Raw genomic sequence first — 19,842 nt, 5'->3', positions numbered from 1 at the left:
TAATTTGTGACTGGTGATGTCTATTGTCTCCCTGAATTACACAGTAATGACATCATAACTAGCTTAATATAAAGTGAGAGGACAAATTTGTGGAAATACTTAAGTGATTGTCTGAAACGGCATCGCGGATATCACAATTTCTGATGCATCTCGTTACAGATGAAGGAAACCATCTTGTTTTGGTGTATTTCCTCAGTGCGGCCTGGATATTTACCATCATTGTGGTTGTTTTATTATCCATTTCAGTTTTTATGACAAAGAGGAAAAACAGTCATCACTCTCTGGGTAACTGATGTAATATATTTTGAAGATTCCTAAAGGTAAACTGATGTGGCAGGGCGTGGCCTGCCCTCCGAACAGGTGTCCTATGGAGGTAGTGCCTTAATTGGTGGGTGGGGAGAAAAGGTTTATATAAGGCACTGCCTCCAGCTGACTTTAGTTGTTTTTCCCGCTTCGACGGTACGGCGGGGTTGTGGCTTATCTGGGCGGTTCGACCAACAAACTGTTTCACAGCGCGAGTATGCTGTTTGGCAGCGCCAAGAAGGTTGGTGCTTCCTCCCGCCATCCTTCCACCTAGAGCGCTTTGCCGTGAGGGCACGCACGCTAGTTTACCCTGGGCAGGTAAGGCGCAGCAATGCGCGTCACTGACTTCCCCGCACTCTGTCGATAAAGGTTAATGGCGCTGTCCTTGTTGCAGTTGACTGCCGGCTGGCGTCGGTGGGTCGCGTTGCCCCAGCGGGAACCCTTCACGGAGTGGTGGCGCCACCAAACAGTCAGCACGGACTACCTCTCTCTCTCTCTCTCTCTCTCTCTCTGTCTCTCTGTCTCTCTGTCTCTCTGTCTCTCTCTCTGTCTCTGTCTCTGTCTCTGTCTCTCTCTCTCTCTCTCTCTCTCTCTCTGCTCGAGGGACGGCGCTGAGACGTAGTGGTGCCGCCGAGGCGACCACGGAGCTATTGCTCTCAATTTCTAGACTCTTAACAGTGTTTTAATTGTTCTCTTTTCTTTGTGGACAGGTGCTGCGGGCCACGGCGGGGACCCAACCCCTGGTGGAGGGCGTTTTACCACACCTTTCGTGTGTAGTTTTGTTTGTAGTAGCACAGGTGTTTTTAGTTTGTTTATTTCCCCTAATTGAGTTTCACCTGCCGGTGGGGCCCCGGCCCTGTCCACCCCCTTTTGGTTGATTTTTGTACAGCCGAGTTATTTTGGTGTTAAGTTGGATTTAATAAAATTGTACTGCCTAACCCTCAATCCTGTCTCTGCCTCTGGAACCAAACCGTATCTGCGCGTGCCTGTTTCCGGTTAATTCCTGGGGTGAAATTCCCCAGGTGGCGTTGTCATCCACCGTTCCACCTCTCTCCACCCCGCCACACTGGGAAAATTACTTTAAAAAAATGTCTTCCTGTGTTTTAAAACACTCTCAATCAAGATTCCAAGCTTCATCCACAGCAAATGCAGAGGTGGAGACAATTTTGATTTATTTTTTTTTAAGTTTATATGTATAAATAATCCTTATTTACACACACTAACTTACCCTTTATCACATATCTCCAGGGCTATCAAGAGGAAAACAACCTCCATTATTCAGCTTTGAGGAACAACCAGCCCAACAGATCAATGCAGAACAGACAGAATGAATGTGTGTAGTCTGCTGTGAGGCTGTAGATGTCTTGTTGTCATTGCAGGTTAACACAGGACCTAATTAAGTATTTTGTATTTACTCACACCGGTTTCTACATTTTCAATTGTATCATTTATCAGTCTCGATGAGGCAAAGTTTTCCTAATAAAGTTGTTTTTTCTGGCCATTTCGATTAGATTACCTCCATATATTTATATTCATTTTATGAAGACAAAGCTTGTATCCAAAGGGTTGGCGTACTCCTGCTGTGTCCACCGTGGTCTCGCCGTATTTTCACGACTATAAGGCGCACCTAAAAGCCTAGAATTTTCTAAAAAATCTACGGTGCGCCTTTTAACCCGGAGCGCCTTTTGTATGGATTACGGTAATATTGGTTAATGGCGGCCACCGTAGTCAGTAGGCGTGGCCGAGGTAACAGCAGTAAATTCAGTCCCAAACCCATTTCTGTCTGTAAAGACCCCAAAATGGCTCCTTGCAAGAGACGCGCTTATGACGCAGAGTTCAAACTGAAGGCTATCAGTCACGCAGTTGAACACGGAAATAGAGCAGCGGCAAGAGAATTTAACGTGAACGAATCAATGGTGCGGAAGTGGAGGAAGCAGCAAGACGACCTGCGCCAGGTAAAGAAGACTCAACGGAGCTTCCGAGGAAACAAAGCAAGAAGTGGATTAACAAAGGAACTCCAGCCGCTAGATATTGGTGTCAACAGGGCATTCGAAGCTAGACTACGAACTGCGTGGGAGCGGTGGATGACGAACGGCGAACACATGTTCACCAAGACGGGGAGACGGCGCCGAGCGTCATACGTCACTATCGGCCAGTGGATCGTAAATGCCTGGGCATCGACCGTGGTCCGAGCTTTCAGGAAGGCAGGGATTGTCACTGAAATGCCAGACAACACCAGCGACACCGACCCTGATGACGACTTTGACGAGACGGAGCCGGCCATGTTGGACGCCGTATTCGCACAACTGTTCAATTCGGACACCGAAGAAGAGGAATTCTAGGGATTCCTGGATGAGGAATGAACTGATAAAGTGAGCTTTACGTGTTTCTTCGCGTTTGAACAACGCTGTTATATTGCTATTGTTATATTGCTATCGCTTTGCACTACTTCGAGAGTTCGAGTTACCGTATATTGTGTTTGCACTAACGTTTGATTTACCGCAACGGTACTACGTGATAAAAATGTTGCACTAAATCGAAGATTTATTAAACTCCACTATCCACTTGTGATAAAAATGTTGCACTGCCTGTTATAACTCGCTGTTATTAAACGAACTGTGTTACGCGAAAACACTACGTCACTCGGGAAAAATAATAAAACAGCTGTTTATTCATTTTGGGAGTGAATGGAGTTGTGAGAATGTCAGTTTGTATTCTATTAATAAAGTTTGACTGACTTATCTGACTGTTTTATTGACAGTCCTTTTAGCGCAGCTCGATCTAGTGAACGCGTCATGAAACCAAAGGCACTATGCAATTTCTATGCTATGCGCCTTATAACACGGTGCGCCCTGTGTATGAAAATATTTCTAAAATAGGCCGTTAATTGAAGGTGCGCCCTATAATACGGTGCGCCATTTGGTTGTGAAAATACGGTACTCTGCTGTGAGGCTGTAGATGTCTTGTTGTCATTGCATCTTAACACAGGACCTAATTAAGTATTTTGTATTTACTCATACCAGTTTCTACATTTTCAATTGTATCATTTATCAGTCTCGATGAAACAAAGTTTTCCTAATAAAGTTGTTTTTTCTGGCCATGTCAACAAATGATAGATTACCTCCATATATTTATATTCATTTTATGAAGACAAAGGTTGTATCGTGCTGTTGCAGTCCTTAATTTGTGAAGTCAAAAGCTGCAACAATGGTTTTCATAAGCATTCATATCCATCGGACTATTAAGTTGACCAAAACACCCACTGGATGAGACAAATGCTCCATTATGTGATCATGACCATGTAAACAGCAGCAGGCTATGTCTTGGATACATAGAAATGCTAAGGCAGGGGCAGTATTATCCAAATGGTTGGCGTACTCCTGCTGTGTCCACCGTGGTCTCTCCTTCCCGGAACTGCAGGAATGATTTTTGCTTATTTGGGATCCAACTTGCCAGCAGTTTAGAAAATGTTTAGCTCTCTTTGTTGACCTTTTTGACCTTTTTTTGTGAAACTTGGGGCATAAAGACTAACAAAACAGATAACAAAATTGAACACAATACAAATATTAATTTTTGATTTAATTAAAAATTACTACCTGCTCAAGATTCCCAATACAACTGAAACCTTGACATCTGTCTGTTGCTTTTTGAATCTGCAGACCTTGGTTAGCTTCCTAATTGGTGCATCAGCATTCAGCATGATGAAAAGCAGTCACCGCTGCCATTGTTAAGATATAATCAATTAAAATTTTATTTTGCAACAAAAGACCTTCAACAGTTTTATTAGAATTGTGAAAAAACTGGCCAAGGGATTTTTGTCCATCCCTCTATCAGTCTTCAACTTCTTTATCCCTTTTAGGGGACAGGTGGCCGCTTATCCCACTTCTAACTCACAAAGACAAACAACTGTTCATGCCCTCATTCACTTCTAATGTCAATGCACATGGACACGGGGAGAACAGGCAAACTGCACAAAAAAAAACCCCTGACTGCAGGAACCTTCTTGCTTTGTGGCAGCCATTTTAGCCCCTACATAACCGTGCCACCCCTGTGTCAGTTCACCTCATGTGCGTCTCCCCTTGTGTTGTGCCACTTTCATCATGTTGTGATTACTGATCAGAAAGTGCCATAATCATAAAGCATAATCTTTACAAATATTATGGTTATGGCATAATCATAATCTTTGAAAAGATTATGATTATGGCACTTTTGAACTACCGTATTTTCACTGTAATAAAAGGCGCAGTCTCAGTTGCGGGTACTATATCTGTTTTTAAAACATACATAAGGTGCACCGTATTATTAGACGCATGCTAAAACATACAGTAAAAAATGACAACGGAAGTAAAATGGTGAGTTTCATCACATTTATTGAACAAAATATTCATTCTTCCGCCACAAAACCATCAAAGTTTTCATCTTCTGTATCTGAATTAAACAGCTGCACTATTTCAATGTCCAACATCCCGAATTCCTCTTCTTCATCATCTGAATCAGACTCACCGACCGGTTCCGCTTCAGCATTGATTTTGTGAAAGCTCTTCCAATACATGAAGATGGTATCATAGCCCATGTGTCTACAATCCACCCGCATATGGTGGCATAACTTGCCCGCCGCTGCCTCATAGTCTTTGTGAAGGAGTGTTCGCCTACCGTCATCCAGTGCTCTGTCCGTTTCCGTGGCAGCCGAGAACAACGGTGAACGACCAACTGTTTCACTCGGTTTTCCAGCTCGGGCCACCTTGCTTTGTTCCCACAGGACATTAAAATGTCTTGCAGCTGCTCGATTGCCATTTTCAGCCGCATATTCGATGGCCTACAAATTGCTGCTTTATGTTGTGCCCATTTGCTGAAACCCCTTCCACTTCCTTCCAATAAAGCCTCCATGGTCCTTGATGGGCTTGTAATCATCTTTAGTATTTTCACCTTTTTGACATCACTTTTATATCCAATCCTCATATTGAACCTCATTTTGGATCACCCATCTAAGGTCCTATGTTTGTTCACCAGGATGAATGGCAGGTAGGCCCATAGCAAATTGCAGAAGTAAACTTCAATAATGAAAAATCACCAGGCAGGCAGCAGACAGTGGCCAGGGCTGGGACAGATGTTAAGTTATGCAATTGGATGTGTGCTGTGCCAGATGCTGGATTGGTCATCCGAAGATCAAGTATCTGCCAATTGGTGGATTGTCCAGGAGGGACTAAATTTAAAGCAGAAGATTGCTGCCACCTGCAAGCTCCTCAACTTCCTCAATAATCCAGTGGGCCTCGGATGTGTTTTGAATCACTGTGATGTGTAAAAGTGCACGGCCACATTTTTTATATTGTTTTCTCCTGTTTTTGAAGTTAGGTAGGTTAAGGAATGTATTTTGGTTATTGCCTGTTAGGGAACATTTTGGTTGTTTCTTTTCAGTTGGACTGATTCTGATTGTTATTTTGGCTAAAAATCACTCTGAGGATATTTGTGCTGATAAAACCTTCTGAATTTTGATTTTTGGAATGATCCTTGGTATAAATGATCACCCATGTTAACGTTTGATTAACTTTGTGTCATTGGTCACTTAGACCTTGAGGAAGCTGGGGGTTTGTGTTAGGCTCAGAGCTCCTAGACTGGTTGTAACATGGAACAGTAAGGGTCAGTAAAAGGAAATGAGTCCAGGAATGAGTGCTGGAAAGTCAGGCATGAGGCTGTGGAGAGAGTGACGGGAGTGGCAGCATTGTCCTGCTTATGGCAGAACAGATGGTGACAGGACTCAGTTATTGCTTTGCTTGCAGGATTTATTATTTCTTTTTTAGAACAAAGATACTTTCACTGCTGAAGGGTTTTTAAAATATGGCTTTTAATTTTCTGAATCACAATGCTCTCGTGACTTGACAGTGACTTTAATTACCCAGATAATCATATCATAACAAACTTGCATTAATATATTCTGATGTACACATGATTTTTACTCTCTTTGCATTGCTCTACTGGACAAGCCTGGGAAATATATGAAGTTGAGAAGTAAAAGGATCATTAGAATTATGTTTTGTGAGTTTATGATCTGTGATTTTTGCTAATTATTGCCTGTGAAATGGCTCCTGACCATCCAGTCCTGATACAGATGCATTATGTTTTCCCAAACTGTTACTAAAAATTGACTGTTTAAGTTGCAAGGATCAGTGCAAACCCAGATGTGTCATTCTTGGATTCAAACAGAAAGCCCTCGTATGTTTTTTCACGTACTTTTCCACGAGTGCGTCTAAAAAAATCAACACGTCACAAGGTCTCAGAAAAACTCATACCCTTGTTTCCTTAATAAGAAATACAAAGAAACTGGGTCGGCTAATCACAGCCAGTCAGTAAACTCAGGCTTGAGTGGAGGAAAGGACAAAATTAGTTTCATTCAGCACAGCAACACAATGGTATTTACGTTTGTTTTCTATCTGGTATGTGTGATTGCTGGGAAGATGGGTGAGTGATTTATTATTCTTGTATTATCTATCTAATATGGTGACTCTTAGCACTGGAGCGCTCTCATTTATATTTTTAATATGGAAAGAAACAAACAACCCTCAAAATAATTCATAGCTTTGTTTGTTCTGTTTTTTCAGGTGAGATGACTGTTCTGATGGTTGATAAAGACAAAAACTTTACAGCAGCTATTGGTGAAAGTGTAACTTTGGAATGTTTCATCAGATCTGATTTTGTAGCAAAGTATTATTGGTATAAAGAAATAATGGGAGACTTTCCAAGGCTTGTGTCGAGCTTCTATACCTTTGATGAAAGTGCAAAGTTTTATGATGAATTTGTAAAACAATTCACGTTTTGCACTGAATGCAAAGAAAGAAGAAAATCACTTGATGATTGCCAATTTACAGCACTCTGATACAGGAACGTACTACTGCGCTAGTAGCTTTTCAGAAAAACCTGAATTCAAAGATGGAATTACAATCATCATAAAGGGTTCAGGTTTGAACATCCCAGTCTTTATCCAGAGACCAGAATATCACTTGAATCAGTCAGAAGGTGCTGTTAGGTTCAACTGCACTGCACATGGCAGAGCCATTGACCAAGAACACGGTGTTTAACATCTGAAAAATCTGATCCAGGAGCTCTTTACACATGGAAAAACAACACTTGTTTCTGCAGTTTGCCAGCAAACAACTTGGCTGTTGATTGTGCTGTTGTAACATGTGGACACTTTCTAAAGCTACCCCGAAAGCTACCTGGAGCGGAGGGTGAGTCGGTTTCATCTAAGAAATTAAATATAAGACAATGCATCATCTAATCTCTCTGAATCTGCAGATGGTTATCTTAATCTGTATATTCTGAGTGAAGCGTTGGCGTTCACCACCATTCTGGCCAGTTTCATGGCTGTCTTACTGTGCAATATCTACAAGAGCCAAAGCGGCCGCAGTGGAGGTAAAAGTTTTTGTGAACTTAAAGTAAGTAAAACACAATGACACAATGACGGTTTGTTTTGTTTCAGGAAGTATCTTGAGATATTCAGATGATCCTACCACAAATGAAGAGGTACTTGTTATCTATATTAATAAAAACATCCTGATTGCTGTGCATCATATAGGTATTTCCTATTTTCTGTTTCAAGGGCCACACAAATGAGGATGTTCTCCACTATGCTGCTTTACGGACGAGTATGACCGACAGACCAAAGAGACAGATGGGAGCCATAAACGAAGAATGTGTGTACGGAAGAGTAAAGCATCATCGCTAAACATGTTTCAGCTTTGGGTGAATGATTATGTACATTGTTGTGTTTAAGAGTTTATTATTTTGTTTCTTAATACTGTTCATATTCTTAATCTGTTCAATGTGTATAAAATACAGTAACTTTTTAAGTGATATGTAATGCTTGATCAACCTATACAAACCTGTCGAGAATGTATTTTTTTCTTAAATAAAGGAGAATATCTTTTTTTTAAAAACATGCCAACATAAAGTGATTTCAACTGCCAAGTTTGCATGAATAATATTTTTGCTGTTTAATGTACTTTGGTATACATCACCTGGGCCTGAGTCTCAGCAGCAAACCCGCAAATGTGAGACGCACAAGATAAGATTCCTGAAGAACCTCAGAGCTCTTATCTAAAACACTCGTGAGTGGAAACACATTGTAAGAGCAATTTTAATTTATCGAAACCTCTGAAATATCACTTTTATTTTGGAGACCATGCTACTCTGACTTTTTTTCAGATGATGGGTTTAGGGTTTATTATCTTCTCAACATTACTTGAAATATAAACGAGATGTTCATACAATTAAGATCTGATTCTGCAATCAGGCCTTTAGCTTTAAATGAATGAATCCTGAACAGTCATCATCTCAACAGACATCATCCCACCTGTGTGTGGTACAAATCTGGTAGTCCCATGAAAATGATGGCAGCCATATCTATTACTTAATCGTACACAAATGCAATTGTTAGTGTCTTTGGATATCCTTGTAATATTTGGTCTGTGCAGATTTTTTTTTTTCAAACTTGGAAAAGGAACCTTTAAACATTCTAAAAGGTTCCTGATTAGTGGTTGAGGTGCATGTGGTGTCACATCACAACACATTTGGTGACTTTGGTGCAGAGCGATGTGAAAAGCAATTATAGAAAGTGGAGGTAAGAGTGTGCACTATTGCAGTTCCCACTTTTAGAAACACAACACACAAAAATGGACAGTTTAACTCAAGACGATTCTGTGATTCCAGCTGAGCTCAATAAAATCAATCAAAAAAAAAATCTAATTAGTTTTAGCTCTTACAAGAGGAACTGTGAAAATTGAAGCCAGACATTATCACATACAGTTCTGCCGATGTTATATTTTACTGCTGCAAACCAAAATGGAAGAAATTTAGCATAGTTTCTACTTTATGTGGTTTCTTTGTGTTTGTGGTTTCTGTGAAGATTTTTGAACACATAAAAAGGCGTTTATCGTCTTTGTATCATTGTATTAAACAGATGCTCAAAAGTAAATAACATGAAGATCAGTTGCTGTTATGGCCACAAATGAGACTGGAGGGATAAAGCAGGGTTTATGAGGTAAATATGGTCTTGCAAAGCTCTCTTCCTCTTTCTCTCTCTCTCTGTGAGGGGAGCGCGTGGAGCTGAGAGCGTTCTCGTTCTGAGAATTTTTCAAACTTTTGCGAGGTTTCGCCCTATGGTGTACGGTTAGTTGTTGGTTTATTGGGTTGGTTAGTTGTTGGTGGTGTTTTTTGTGGGTTTTGTTGGGGGTTTGAGGTTTGTGTCGGGTGGAATCAGCCAGGTTTGTCTGGCTGGTTGGCGTCTGATGCCATGGTGTTTGGTGGTGGGAGCGGGGACCTCTCCCGGTTAACGCGGAGGCATGGCGTTAAGGTGGGGACCGGGTCTCTGTATACCGTGGAGGAGGTGGCCCTCGCTGTGGGGGAGAAAATCGGACATGGGTCCGTGAAGTCGGCCGCCCGAATGCACGGGGCGGTGGTGTTGTTTGTGGATAAGGTGGAGCAGGCAAACCGGCTGGTGGAGACGGGGATCAGCGTTGGCGGGAGATTCGAGGCGGTGCTGCCGCTGACGCAGCCCTCCACCCGGATCACCCTGTCCAATGTACCCCCCTTCATCAGCGACGAGTTCCTGGCCAGGGAACTCGCCAGGTTCGGGAAGATCGTCTCGCCCATTAAAAAGGTTCTGTCGGGGTGCAAGTCCCCGTTGCTAAAGCACGTCGTGTCTCATAGGAGACAAGTTTATATGATATTAAATAACCGGGCGGAGGAGCTGAACGTGCGCTTCCACGTTAAGGTGGAAGAATTTGATTGTATGTTGTACGCGTCCTCCTCCGTCATGAAGTGCTTCGGCTGTGGTGAGGATGGTCATTTAGTTAGAGCCTGTCCGGGCCGGGCCGGCTCGGTGCCGGTCGGTTCCGAAGGGCGGGAGACCGCCCCAGACCGGCCCGGTGCCGGGACCGGCTCGGTCCCGGGGGGCGAGGCCCCGCCCCGGACCGGCCCGGTGCCGGGAGTCCGGGCGGGCCCGGGGGGGCCACTGCGGCAGGACCGGAGGAGAGTATCGGGAGAGGTGGACAGGAGGAGGCAGGTGAGAAGGTGGTGAGTGAGCCTGATGGTACACTGGTGGGCGTGGTGTCTAAGGTAAGTGAAGGTGGGGAGGGACAGGTGAGTGAAGGTGGTGAGAGACAGGTGGGTGAAGGTGGTGAGGGACAGGTAGGTGAAGGTGGTGAGGGACAGGTGGGTGAAGGTGGTGAGGGACAGGTAGGTGGAGGTGGTGAGGGACAGGTGGGTGAAGGTGGTGAGGGACAGGTGGGTGAAGGTGGTGAGGGACAGGTGGGTGAAGGTGGTGAGGGACAGGTGGGTGAAGGTAGTGAGGGACAGATGGGTGGAGGCGGTGAGGGACAGGTGGGTGAAGGTAGTGAGGGGCAGGTGGGTGAAGGTAGTGAGGGACAGATGGGTGGAGGCGGTGAGGGACAGGTGGGTGAAGGTAGTGAGGGGCAGGTGGGTGATGGTGGTGAGGGACAGATGCATGACGGTGTTGAGTTGATGGAACAGGAGGCTGCGTGGACTCCTGTTCCACAAAAACGCCCGAAAAGGAAAGATGAACTGGCGGAGGTGGGCGCGAAGGCCAGTCGGTTGCCTGGGAAAAGAGCTTTCTGGAAACCTGAGCTCGCTGAGAGCAGTGATGGAGGAGAATGTGTGTCTGATGAGAGCGAGCTCTCACACACACAGAAACCCGGAACCTTCGATGAGAGCCCATACACAGCAAAAATGATTAAGAGTTTCCTTGCGAACACAAAAAACGCAAAAGGGATTAAAATTGAAAATCACTTCCCTGAGAAACAGTTATTTTACACATCGGCCAAACATCATCTTAGAAATAAACTGGAGTCAGATTTTACTGACCAAGAAGTTTTTAGATTAAGAAAACTGATTTTAAAAGTTAAAAGAGAGTTGTGCAATTGAGGTTTTGTTCAGTGTGGTGCCTTTTTTAGTGGTTTAATAGCCATCCTAGATCGTAGTTTTAGACCCCTCACTTTTTTAATGAATAATTTTAAGGTGGGAAGTTTAAACATTAACGGGGCTAGAGAAGCAAGAAAGAGGGCCAAAGCATATGAAACGGCTAAGAACAAAAGAATAGATGTTTTATTTTTACAAGAGACCCACAGCAGTGACAGCAATGAGACCGACTGGAGGAGAGAGTGGGAGGGGGGGGTGTTTTTAAGCCACAGCACTGCGGTCAGTGCAGGGGTGGGCATCCTCTTCTCCAGGTCATTTAACCCAGTCGCTGTCACAGTGGAGCACGTCGTTCAGGGACGCTGCCTTTTAGTTAAAGCTGCTTTTAGTCACCTCACGGTTGTTTTTATTAATATTTATGCTCCCAACAACGGTGCAGAGAGGAAGCTCTTTTTAGAGAAAATCAACGACGTTTTAAATAATCTTAGCTCGTCTGATTTGTTGATTTTAGGGGGGGATTTTAATTGTACAGAAGATCACGTTTTAGATCGAAATCACATAGAACCGCATCCAGTTTCCCAGCAGGTTCTGAGGCAGCTGGTCCGCTCCCATGGTCTGGTGGACGTGTGGAGAAGGATGCATGCAAGCCACAGACAATTCACATGGTCCCACATCAGAGACGACACCATCTCTTTGGCTCGCCTCGACCGCTTTTACTGTTGTAAACACCATTTTAGTACTTTTAAAAAGTGTGATATTTTACCAGTAGGTTTTACAGATCATTGTTTGGTTTTAGGCTGTGTGCTAGTTAGGGACATTCGCCCCAAAAGCGCCTACTGGCATTTTAATTCAACTCTGACTGCCGACAGAGGTTTTAAGGAGGTTTTTAGTTACTTTTGGGCTGGTTTTAGGCAGAGGAAGAAGGATTTTACCTGTCTAAGACAGTGGTGGGACCATGGCAAAGTTCAGATCAGGTTGTTGTGTCAGCAGCACACTCTCAATGTCACCCGCTACATCACCAGATCAATCGAAGCTCTGGAGACCGAGATTGTGGAACTGGAGCAGTTTTGTGAGTCCAGAGGAGATCGAGGGTGTTTGGAGGCCCTCAAGACAAAAAAGACGGCCTTGGCCAACCTGCTGGACACTAAGGTACAGGGCGCGCTGGTGCGGTCCCGGATCCAGGACATCGCAGAGATGGATACCCCCTCGACCTTCTTCTTTGGCCTGGAGAGGAAGCGTGGGCAGAGCAGGGTCATCCACTCCCTACTATCGGAGGAAGGACGGGAGCTGACAGAGCCGGAGCAGATCCGAAGGAGGGCGGTGGACTTTTACTCCTCATTGTTCAGGAGTGAGTATGAAGAAAACAATGAACGGTTTGAGGAATACTGCTCTGGACTGCCCCAGGTACCAGAAGAGGCCAATGGTCAGCTGGATCGCCCCCTGTCTGTCCCAGAACTGTATGCTGCTCTTCAGAGCATGCAGAGCCTGAAGGCTCCGGGCATCGACGGACTGGGGGTGGACTTCTACAAGGCTTTCTGGACCATCGTTGGGCAAGACCTCCTGGACGTCCTCAATGAAAGTCTTCACTCTGGCTCCCTGCCACTGTCCTGCAGGAGGGCAGTAATTGCCCTCCTACCAAAGAAGGGGAACCTGCAGGACATCAAGAACTGGCGCCCCGTTTCCCTGCTCTGCTCGGACTACAAAATCCTCTCCAAGGCCTTGGCCAACCGGCTGAGGGAGGCCATGGAACACGTCATCCACCGGGACCAGACGTACTGCGTGCCCGGCAGGTCAATGGTGGATAACATCCACCTCATTCGGGACGTTTTGGAAGTCTCCAGTTCATTGGGAACACAGGTTGGTCTCCTTTCTTTAGACCAAGAAAAGGCTTTTGACCGTGTTGAACACAGCTTTCTGTGGAGAACCATGGAGAGGTTTGGGTTCAACGCTGGTCTGATAGCCATGATCAAGGTCTTGTATCGTGACATTGAGAGTGTCCTGAAGTTCAACGGTGGCTTGTGTGCTCCTTTTAGGGTGCATAGAGGTGTCCGTCAGGGCTGCGCCCTGTCGGGGATGCTCTATGCGCTCTCCCTGGAACCCCTCCTGATCAAAATACGTGAAAATGTTCAGGGTTTGGTTTTATCGGGTTTTACTGGAAACTTGGTTTTATCTGCTTATGCTGACGATGTCATTGTTTTTACTAGAGATCAGCAGGACATCAACATTTTAAACCGCATAACGAACAAGTTTTCCATAGTGTCGGCGGCAAGGGTAAACTGGGGAAAGAGTGAAGCCCTTGCTGTCGGCAACTGGGGTGGGGGTCTCCCGGTTCTCCCAGGAGGCTTGACCTGGAAGAGGAATGGACTTCGCTATCTGGGGGTGTACCTCGGATCCAAGGAGATGGAAGCCAAGAACTGGGATGACATTGTGGAAAAGGTGGACAGCAAATTGCATAAATGGAGCTGGATCAAGCCCCACATGTCTTTTAGAGGGAGGGTTTTGGTTTTAAATAACCTTGTTGCTTCGCTGCTGTGGCACCGGCTGGCCTGCCTGGATCCACCGTCGGGCCTGCTGGCCCAGGTCCAGTCAAAGATGGTGGATTTCTTTTGGGACCGTCTACATTGGGTGCCACAGTCAGTATTGTTTTTACCTCGGGAGGAGGGGGGCCAGGGCCTCATCCACCTGGCCAGTAGAGTGGCCACTTTTAGACTCCAGTTTGTCCAGAGGTTCCTCGGAGGGCCTCCTGATTTAGTGTGGAGGAGTGTGGCCAGCTGTGTACTCAAACGTGTGAACAACCTAGGGCTGGATGCTGCTCTGTTTTTAACTAAATTAAACTTTTTATCGTTACGGGGGCTACCTCTATTTTATCAGGGTGTTTTAAAATCCTGTGCTCTCTTTAGATGGAGCTTTGTTCAGACCGACTCTCTGCACTGGCTTTTAAAGGAGCCGTTAGTCTGTGGTGGCAGACTGGACGTCTGCAGCAGTGCCACCCCTGGGCTGAAGGAGGCCCTGATCAGAAGGAGGATGGTGACACTGGAGCAGCTGGTGGCGGCAGCGGGACCAGAGCTCACCGATGCCCAGGCTGTGAGCTCAGCGCTGGGGGTCCGGTCGGTCCGTCTGATCCAGAGGAGCTTGGGCCTCTGGAAACAGAGACTATCAACAAAAGAGAAGGGTCTCCTCCTCCTTCACGGGAGAGGAGAGGCTGAGACTGACCCCACAGACGATTTCCCTGAACTCCACCTGCACCCGGACCTCCTGGACCTCGGGGGTCCTCTCCTGGATGGCTGTGGCTCAGGATCCCTCCACAGCATGGACAGGAGGATTTTATACGCCAACATTGTGAAGACACTCAACAAAGACAAACTGAAAAACAGAGAGGTGACAGTTTGGAAGGACAGGCTGGGGGGACAGAGTCCTCAGTGGAGGACTCTCTACAAGCCCCCTATCAAGAAGAGGACTGGTGACCTCCAATGGAGAATATTGCATGGAGCCATCGCCACCAGTGCCTTCCTGTCAATTTTAAATCCGAACACTTTAAGCAACTGCCCTTTCTGTGATTTTAACGAGAGTGTCTTCCATGTTTTTACCGGGTGCAGTAGGCTGGTGGGTCTTTTTAGGGTTTTAACTGATGTTTTTAGGCTTTTTAATGTCATGTTCACCACTGCTGTTTTTATTTGTGGCACAAGACACAAGAGGGCAGAAAAGGGGAAATGCCAGATTTTAAATTTCTTAATAAGTGAGGCTAAACTTGCCATCTATTTGACCAGGAGGGACAAGATTAAAAATGGAGCGGCATGTGACGCGGTGGCTTTGTGGAAGCAGAACGTGAGGGTGCGCCTGAATCTGGAGTTCTGCTTCTACAAAGCCACTGAGAACCTGGAAGCCTTTAAACAGCAGTGGGGACATGACGAGGTTTTAGTGAAGGTAACAGAGCAGGGGGAGATGAAGGCTGCAGCATGGCTGCTCTGAGGGACAGGTTAGGGTTTTAACTGTTTTTATGTGAACAGAGCACTTGTAAATAAAGTACACTTTAAAAGTCAAAACTCTCTCTCTCTCTCTCTCTCTCTCTCTCTCTCTCTCTCTCTCTCTCTCTCTCTCTCTCTCTCTCTCTCTCTCTCTCTCTCTCTCTCTCTCTCTGTCTGTCACTGTCACACTCTCTTGCACTTGACCTCTCATGCCTCTGTCTTAGACCATAACTCTGTTTTCGTCTATCCAACATACAGCCTACTCAAGTATGCGAGGACTATGCATTTAGGCTAAAGCAGCCACCGCTAGGAAACTGTTGCCCCACCAGGTAGTGCAGTATAATTCCCAACCAGATGTTGGGTCCATGCACAGAGCTCGCTCATCTCAACGCCGTTACGATCCAAGTCTTTTATGTCAAATATTCAGTTTCTGACCGGTTCATCATATGACCAGTTACACACCTGATATGTTGCCCTGGTGATGTGAATGCACTACGGGAGCACTGTTTTACCCACAGATATAATGTAATTTGTGTTGTTCTTGAGGTCATTCTTGACAGACATTCAGTTTTGAGGAACACACACATATTTATATATATACTGTATATACACACATACATATACATATTTATATACACACACACATACATCTATACACATACATATATACCTAATTAATGTTTTTGTTAAATCTCTTTTCTCTATTTCAAATGAAAAAAATAAAGATGAGTTGTTCCCCACCAACACCTGTGTTGATGTGTAAACATCCTGCAGCCAACTGAGTTGAAAGAAAATCATTTTCTCACTTTGTGTCTGAGCTCCTGCTCTGATCAAGCTCACTCGCATCAGGTTCATCATGGTGGTTTTATCGGCTCTTGTACAGGATGTCAAAACGGGTTTTGACCTAGATGGTCTTTGTTGGCTCTGACGTTTTCAAGGCTTTTGTGTTTTACATGACTCCCACAAAGGAAGAGGGCGGTGCAAGTGTTTGTAAGGTCACCTCATGAGTGTATTTAATTTTTGTACTTTTCTCAGTCTGTACAAAATAAATTAACTGGAAAAGTTCTTGTGTGTCATCGGTTTAGGGTAAGATGTCTCCTCAAATGTTTCTAATTCTGCCTGTAAGAAAATCCCATTTTTCCACAGTTACATGACATTTGAATCTCCACCATACAACTTGAGTACAACAAGCAATCGTTGCTCCTGATACCTGCTGCAGTCTCTGTCTATTTAACTAATTTGTGGCTGCAGTAGACAACTGTTCAAACAGCATTTCCTTTGTAATGCAGGTCTTTGTTGCCACAGTTGCATGTCAGCCAACAAATCTGCATAACTGTTCTTTGAAAGGTAGCTAACTGCACACAAATATTGGGCATGTGGGCAAAGAGTGAAAATAATTCTGCAAATAAAGCGTAGAAGTGTACAAAGAAGTTAACAGACTAGTTTAAGCTGATCTGCTTTTCCTTTGTGCGACTAACCTCCTGCTGTCAAGCTGCATGACTCAGGAAGTGTGATCTGAACACAGCTTTGACAATTCAAGCACATACAGACCACAATCACGGTGTGCTTCATTGGAACGCAGTAACCTCTCTGCTGGTGCTGCATCCAAAACGTAAACTGACAAATGTAACATATCGCTTCAAATGTGAATGCTGCGCATATTCTGATCTTTTTACTGAATTCCCAATTAATTCTCTAGCCCACATATCAAACATGTTCAGAGTGAGCACATGCTCAGGCTGCGTCCTGAGCCCTCCTCTCATCAGTTTCTGCAGGTGCTGACACCACGGTAACTTATCGCTAGACTATTTTGAAAGAATCATATGACCTGGTAAATAAATTAATTATTATTAAACTAACCTTTTCTCCTGTTTTTTACTGTGTTATTAACAGAGCCATGATGGAGGTGACCTCTGTTATGCTGCTGTCGGGTTAAAAAAAAAATCCCATTAATGATGGAACTCAGTATCAATTATAAAACTAAGAGGAAATGTAAACTATATATCAAAGTTAAATCAAAGGAAATTAAGTTAATTTAACTTTTTGGATACATTTTTTCCGAGGATGTGGAAATGGGTCTCTTTAGCAAAAACAACTCAGTGTCCATAAAGACAATCTATAAATATTCTGCATGTTGAGCATGAATGTTACGTCTCACATTTACTTTTCACTGCTGCGGTGAAGGTGGCGCAAACCTCAGAGTTAAAGTTTCCATTAGTGGAAAAACAAGTCAGAAGTTGAATACAGGAAGGGCAGCCTGCTCGAGTCTTGCTTGAAAATTGACAGAAATAAAAAAAGGTTTTTCAGTTTAGATCCACATCAAATGTACTCAACTCTAATAAGAGGCAATGTGGTTGTGGTTAGGTGTCGCAAACCACCACAAAGACAGACACTTTATCAGATCTGTACAAGGAAGGTTCAGGAATTTTGGTCTTTGGGAGTGGAGTTCCCGTGTCACCTTTGTTTTTTTCTGGATAGACGACTTTGTCCCACAGTCCAAAGGTTTTATGAGATTAATTTTGATGGGACAAAATTGGGCCTATATGGTGTCCATAGTTTGGGATCGACGTCAGCAGCTTTGCTATCTAAAGCTAGTAAAGTATGAGATAGTAAAGTATGTCATCAAAGATGGGGTCAAAGACGGGGTCTTGTTCACGAGTGAGGGAAGAATGGAGCGGGAGATCAACAGGCGGATCGGTGCGGCGTCCACAGTAATGCGGACTCTGCACCGGTCCGTAGTGGTGAAGAGAGAGCTGAGCCGCAAGGCGAAGCTCTCGATTTACCGGTCGATCTTCGTTCCTACCCTCACCTATGGTCATGAGCTTTGGGTAATGACCGAAAGAACAAGATCACGGGTACAAGCGGCTGAAATGAGCTTCCTCCGTAGGGTGGCTGGGCTCTCCCTTAGAGATAGGGTGAGAAGCTCTGCCATCCGGGAGGAGCTCGGAGTAGAGTCGCTGCTCCTCCGCGTTGAGAGGAGCCAGATGGGGTGGCTTGGGCATCTAGTCAGGATGCCCCCTGGACGCCTCCCTGGTGAGGTGTTCAGGGCATGTCCCTCCGGTAGGAGACCCCCGGGGAGACCCAGGACACGTTGGAGAGACTATGTCTCTCGACTGGCCTGGGAACGCCTGGAGATCCCTCCGGATGAGCCGGAGGAGGTAGCTGGGGAGAGGGAAGTCTGGGTTTCTCTCCTTAGGCTGCTGCCCCCGCGACCCGACCCCGGATAAGCGGCAGAGAATGGATGGATGGATCAAAGATGGTGATGCTGATATTTCACCTACGCCTGTTATATTTAAATTCAAAAGCAAAGGTTCTACTGTATCATTTCAACGGAACAGAATGGCTATGATTTCATTTGTGTTAAACAGTTAGTGTGAAATGTTTCCCAATCAGGACAAACAATACTATACTTTACTATATTTTTTAGCTGTTTCTTGTAAATGTACATATTGCATGACACAACCCCATCAGTGTGGCTACCAGTAAAAGATTAGCTCTCAGTCTAACGAGCTTTAACGTGTGCTTTGTCTGTGTGGCTGCTGACAGGAAGTCTACGCAGAGTTTCTGTTCAAAGCTGACCACAAAGAAGTAACAACCAAATATATTCCATTGTAGCGGCGTTCTCTTAAGAAAGGTTCTGTTGTGATCAGTCCAGTTAATTTCACAAGAGAAGAGGATCATGATCAACTACAACATAGCAGGATTCAACTGTTTCATCCAAATTTGTGCAGCAAGAGAGTGGTTTCATGCATGTTGGCTAATGTTGGCAAGATGAAATTTGGACGATATATTATTATTGTAATGGTTCATGTGGAATTCATTGTTAAGAATATTCAGAGGATCCCATCAACCAGCAATTAAAGCAATGGGGGCACAATTTTTTGTTGTAAGAGCAAAATCAACCCCTCTTTCAAACATTTTCCAGTTATGGTGAATAAAGGTGTGCTTATCTCTCTTGTGTTGCTAATTAAGTAGACCCCTCCCCCCCTTTTAAGCCAAATTCAAGAACTTTAACCCAGAAGCCAGGTGGTTTAAGAAATTGTTCGTAAGAAATTGCTTTTGACGTAATCTTCATCGTGTGGACTTGAGCTTGTTCGACAAGGTGCGAGCCACTCAGCACGTGTTCATGGTTTCCAAACAAGGGCAGTCAGTGTCACTTCTTGCTAGCCAATCAAATGAACTTTTTTCATGAATAGTGAATATATGGAGGATCTCAGCTCTGTTGCTCTGACTTTCCTGTTTTGAATTGTACCTATCTGGGCATTCATTCAGGGTGTCGTGGCATGATCAACTTTTGGCTCATCACTAGTTCTCCACTGGGGTCACCCAAGGATCGGTGCCGGGGCTGCTGCTCTTTGCCATATACGCAACATTGCTCAGGCAAATCATCCCATGGTCTCCCATGGTCTTTTATACCACTGCTTTCCACATGGCACCCAGTTCGGTGTCTCATTTTCCCCAGACTAACCCTCAGGCTCAGACTAGATCTCACCATGTCTCTCAGACATATCCGCATGGATGCAGGGCCACCACCTTCAACTTAACCATGGTGAAAATGAGCTCCTTCTTTCCTTGGCAAAACTATCCATTCATCAAAACATAGATCACAAAATTGGCCCCTGCCTGTTATCGAGGCTGTTTGAAACCT

At 44.7% G+C, this 19,842-nt stretch overlaps 1 protein-coding gene and 1 long non-coding RNA gene across 2 annotated transcripts in view; both read left to right on the top strand.

The window, feature by feature from the left end:
• The window catches only part of LOC115248523 (uncharacterized), a 46,507-nt gene that overhangs the window by 2,852 nt on the left and 23,813 nt on the right, over positions 1 to 19,842 (top strand). Inside the window, exon 3 of the mRNA XM_029832301.1 lies at positions 160 to 285. Within this exon, the coding sequence (XP_029688161.1) occupies positions 160 to 285 (126 nt within the window). The remainder of the gene's footprint in view (positions 1 to 159; positions 286 to 19,842) is intronic.
• On the top strand, positions 7,555 to 8,225 carry LOC105419132 (uncharacterized). The gene is made up of 3 exons (XR_966018.2): positions 7,555 to 7,710; positions 7,778 to 7,821; positions 7,898 to 8,225. It is a non-coding gene; the product is annotated as an uncharacterized lncRNA (long non-coding RNA).

This window comes from Takifugu rubripes, unplaced genomic scaffold (assembly GCF_901000725.2).
Source record: "Takifugu rubripes unplaced genomic scaffold, fTakRub1.2, whole genome shotgun sequence".
NCBI lineage: Eukaryota > Metazoa > Chordata > Actinopteri > Tetraodontiformes > Tetraodontidae > Takifugu > Takifugu rubripes.
This window is presented reverse-complemented; position numbering and strand designations above follow the sequence as displayed.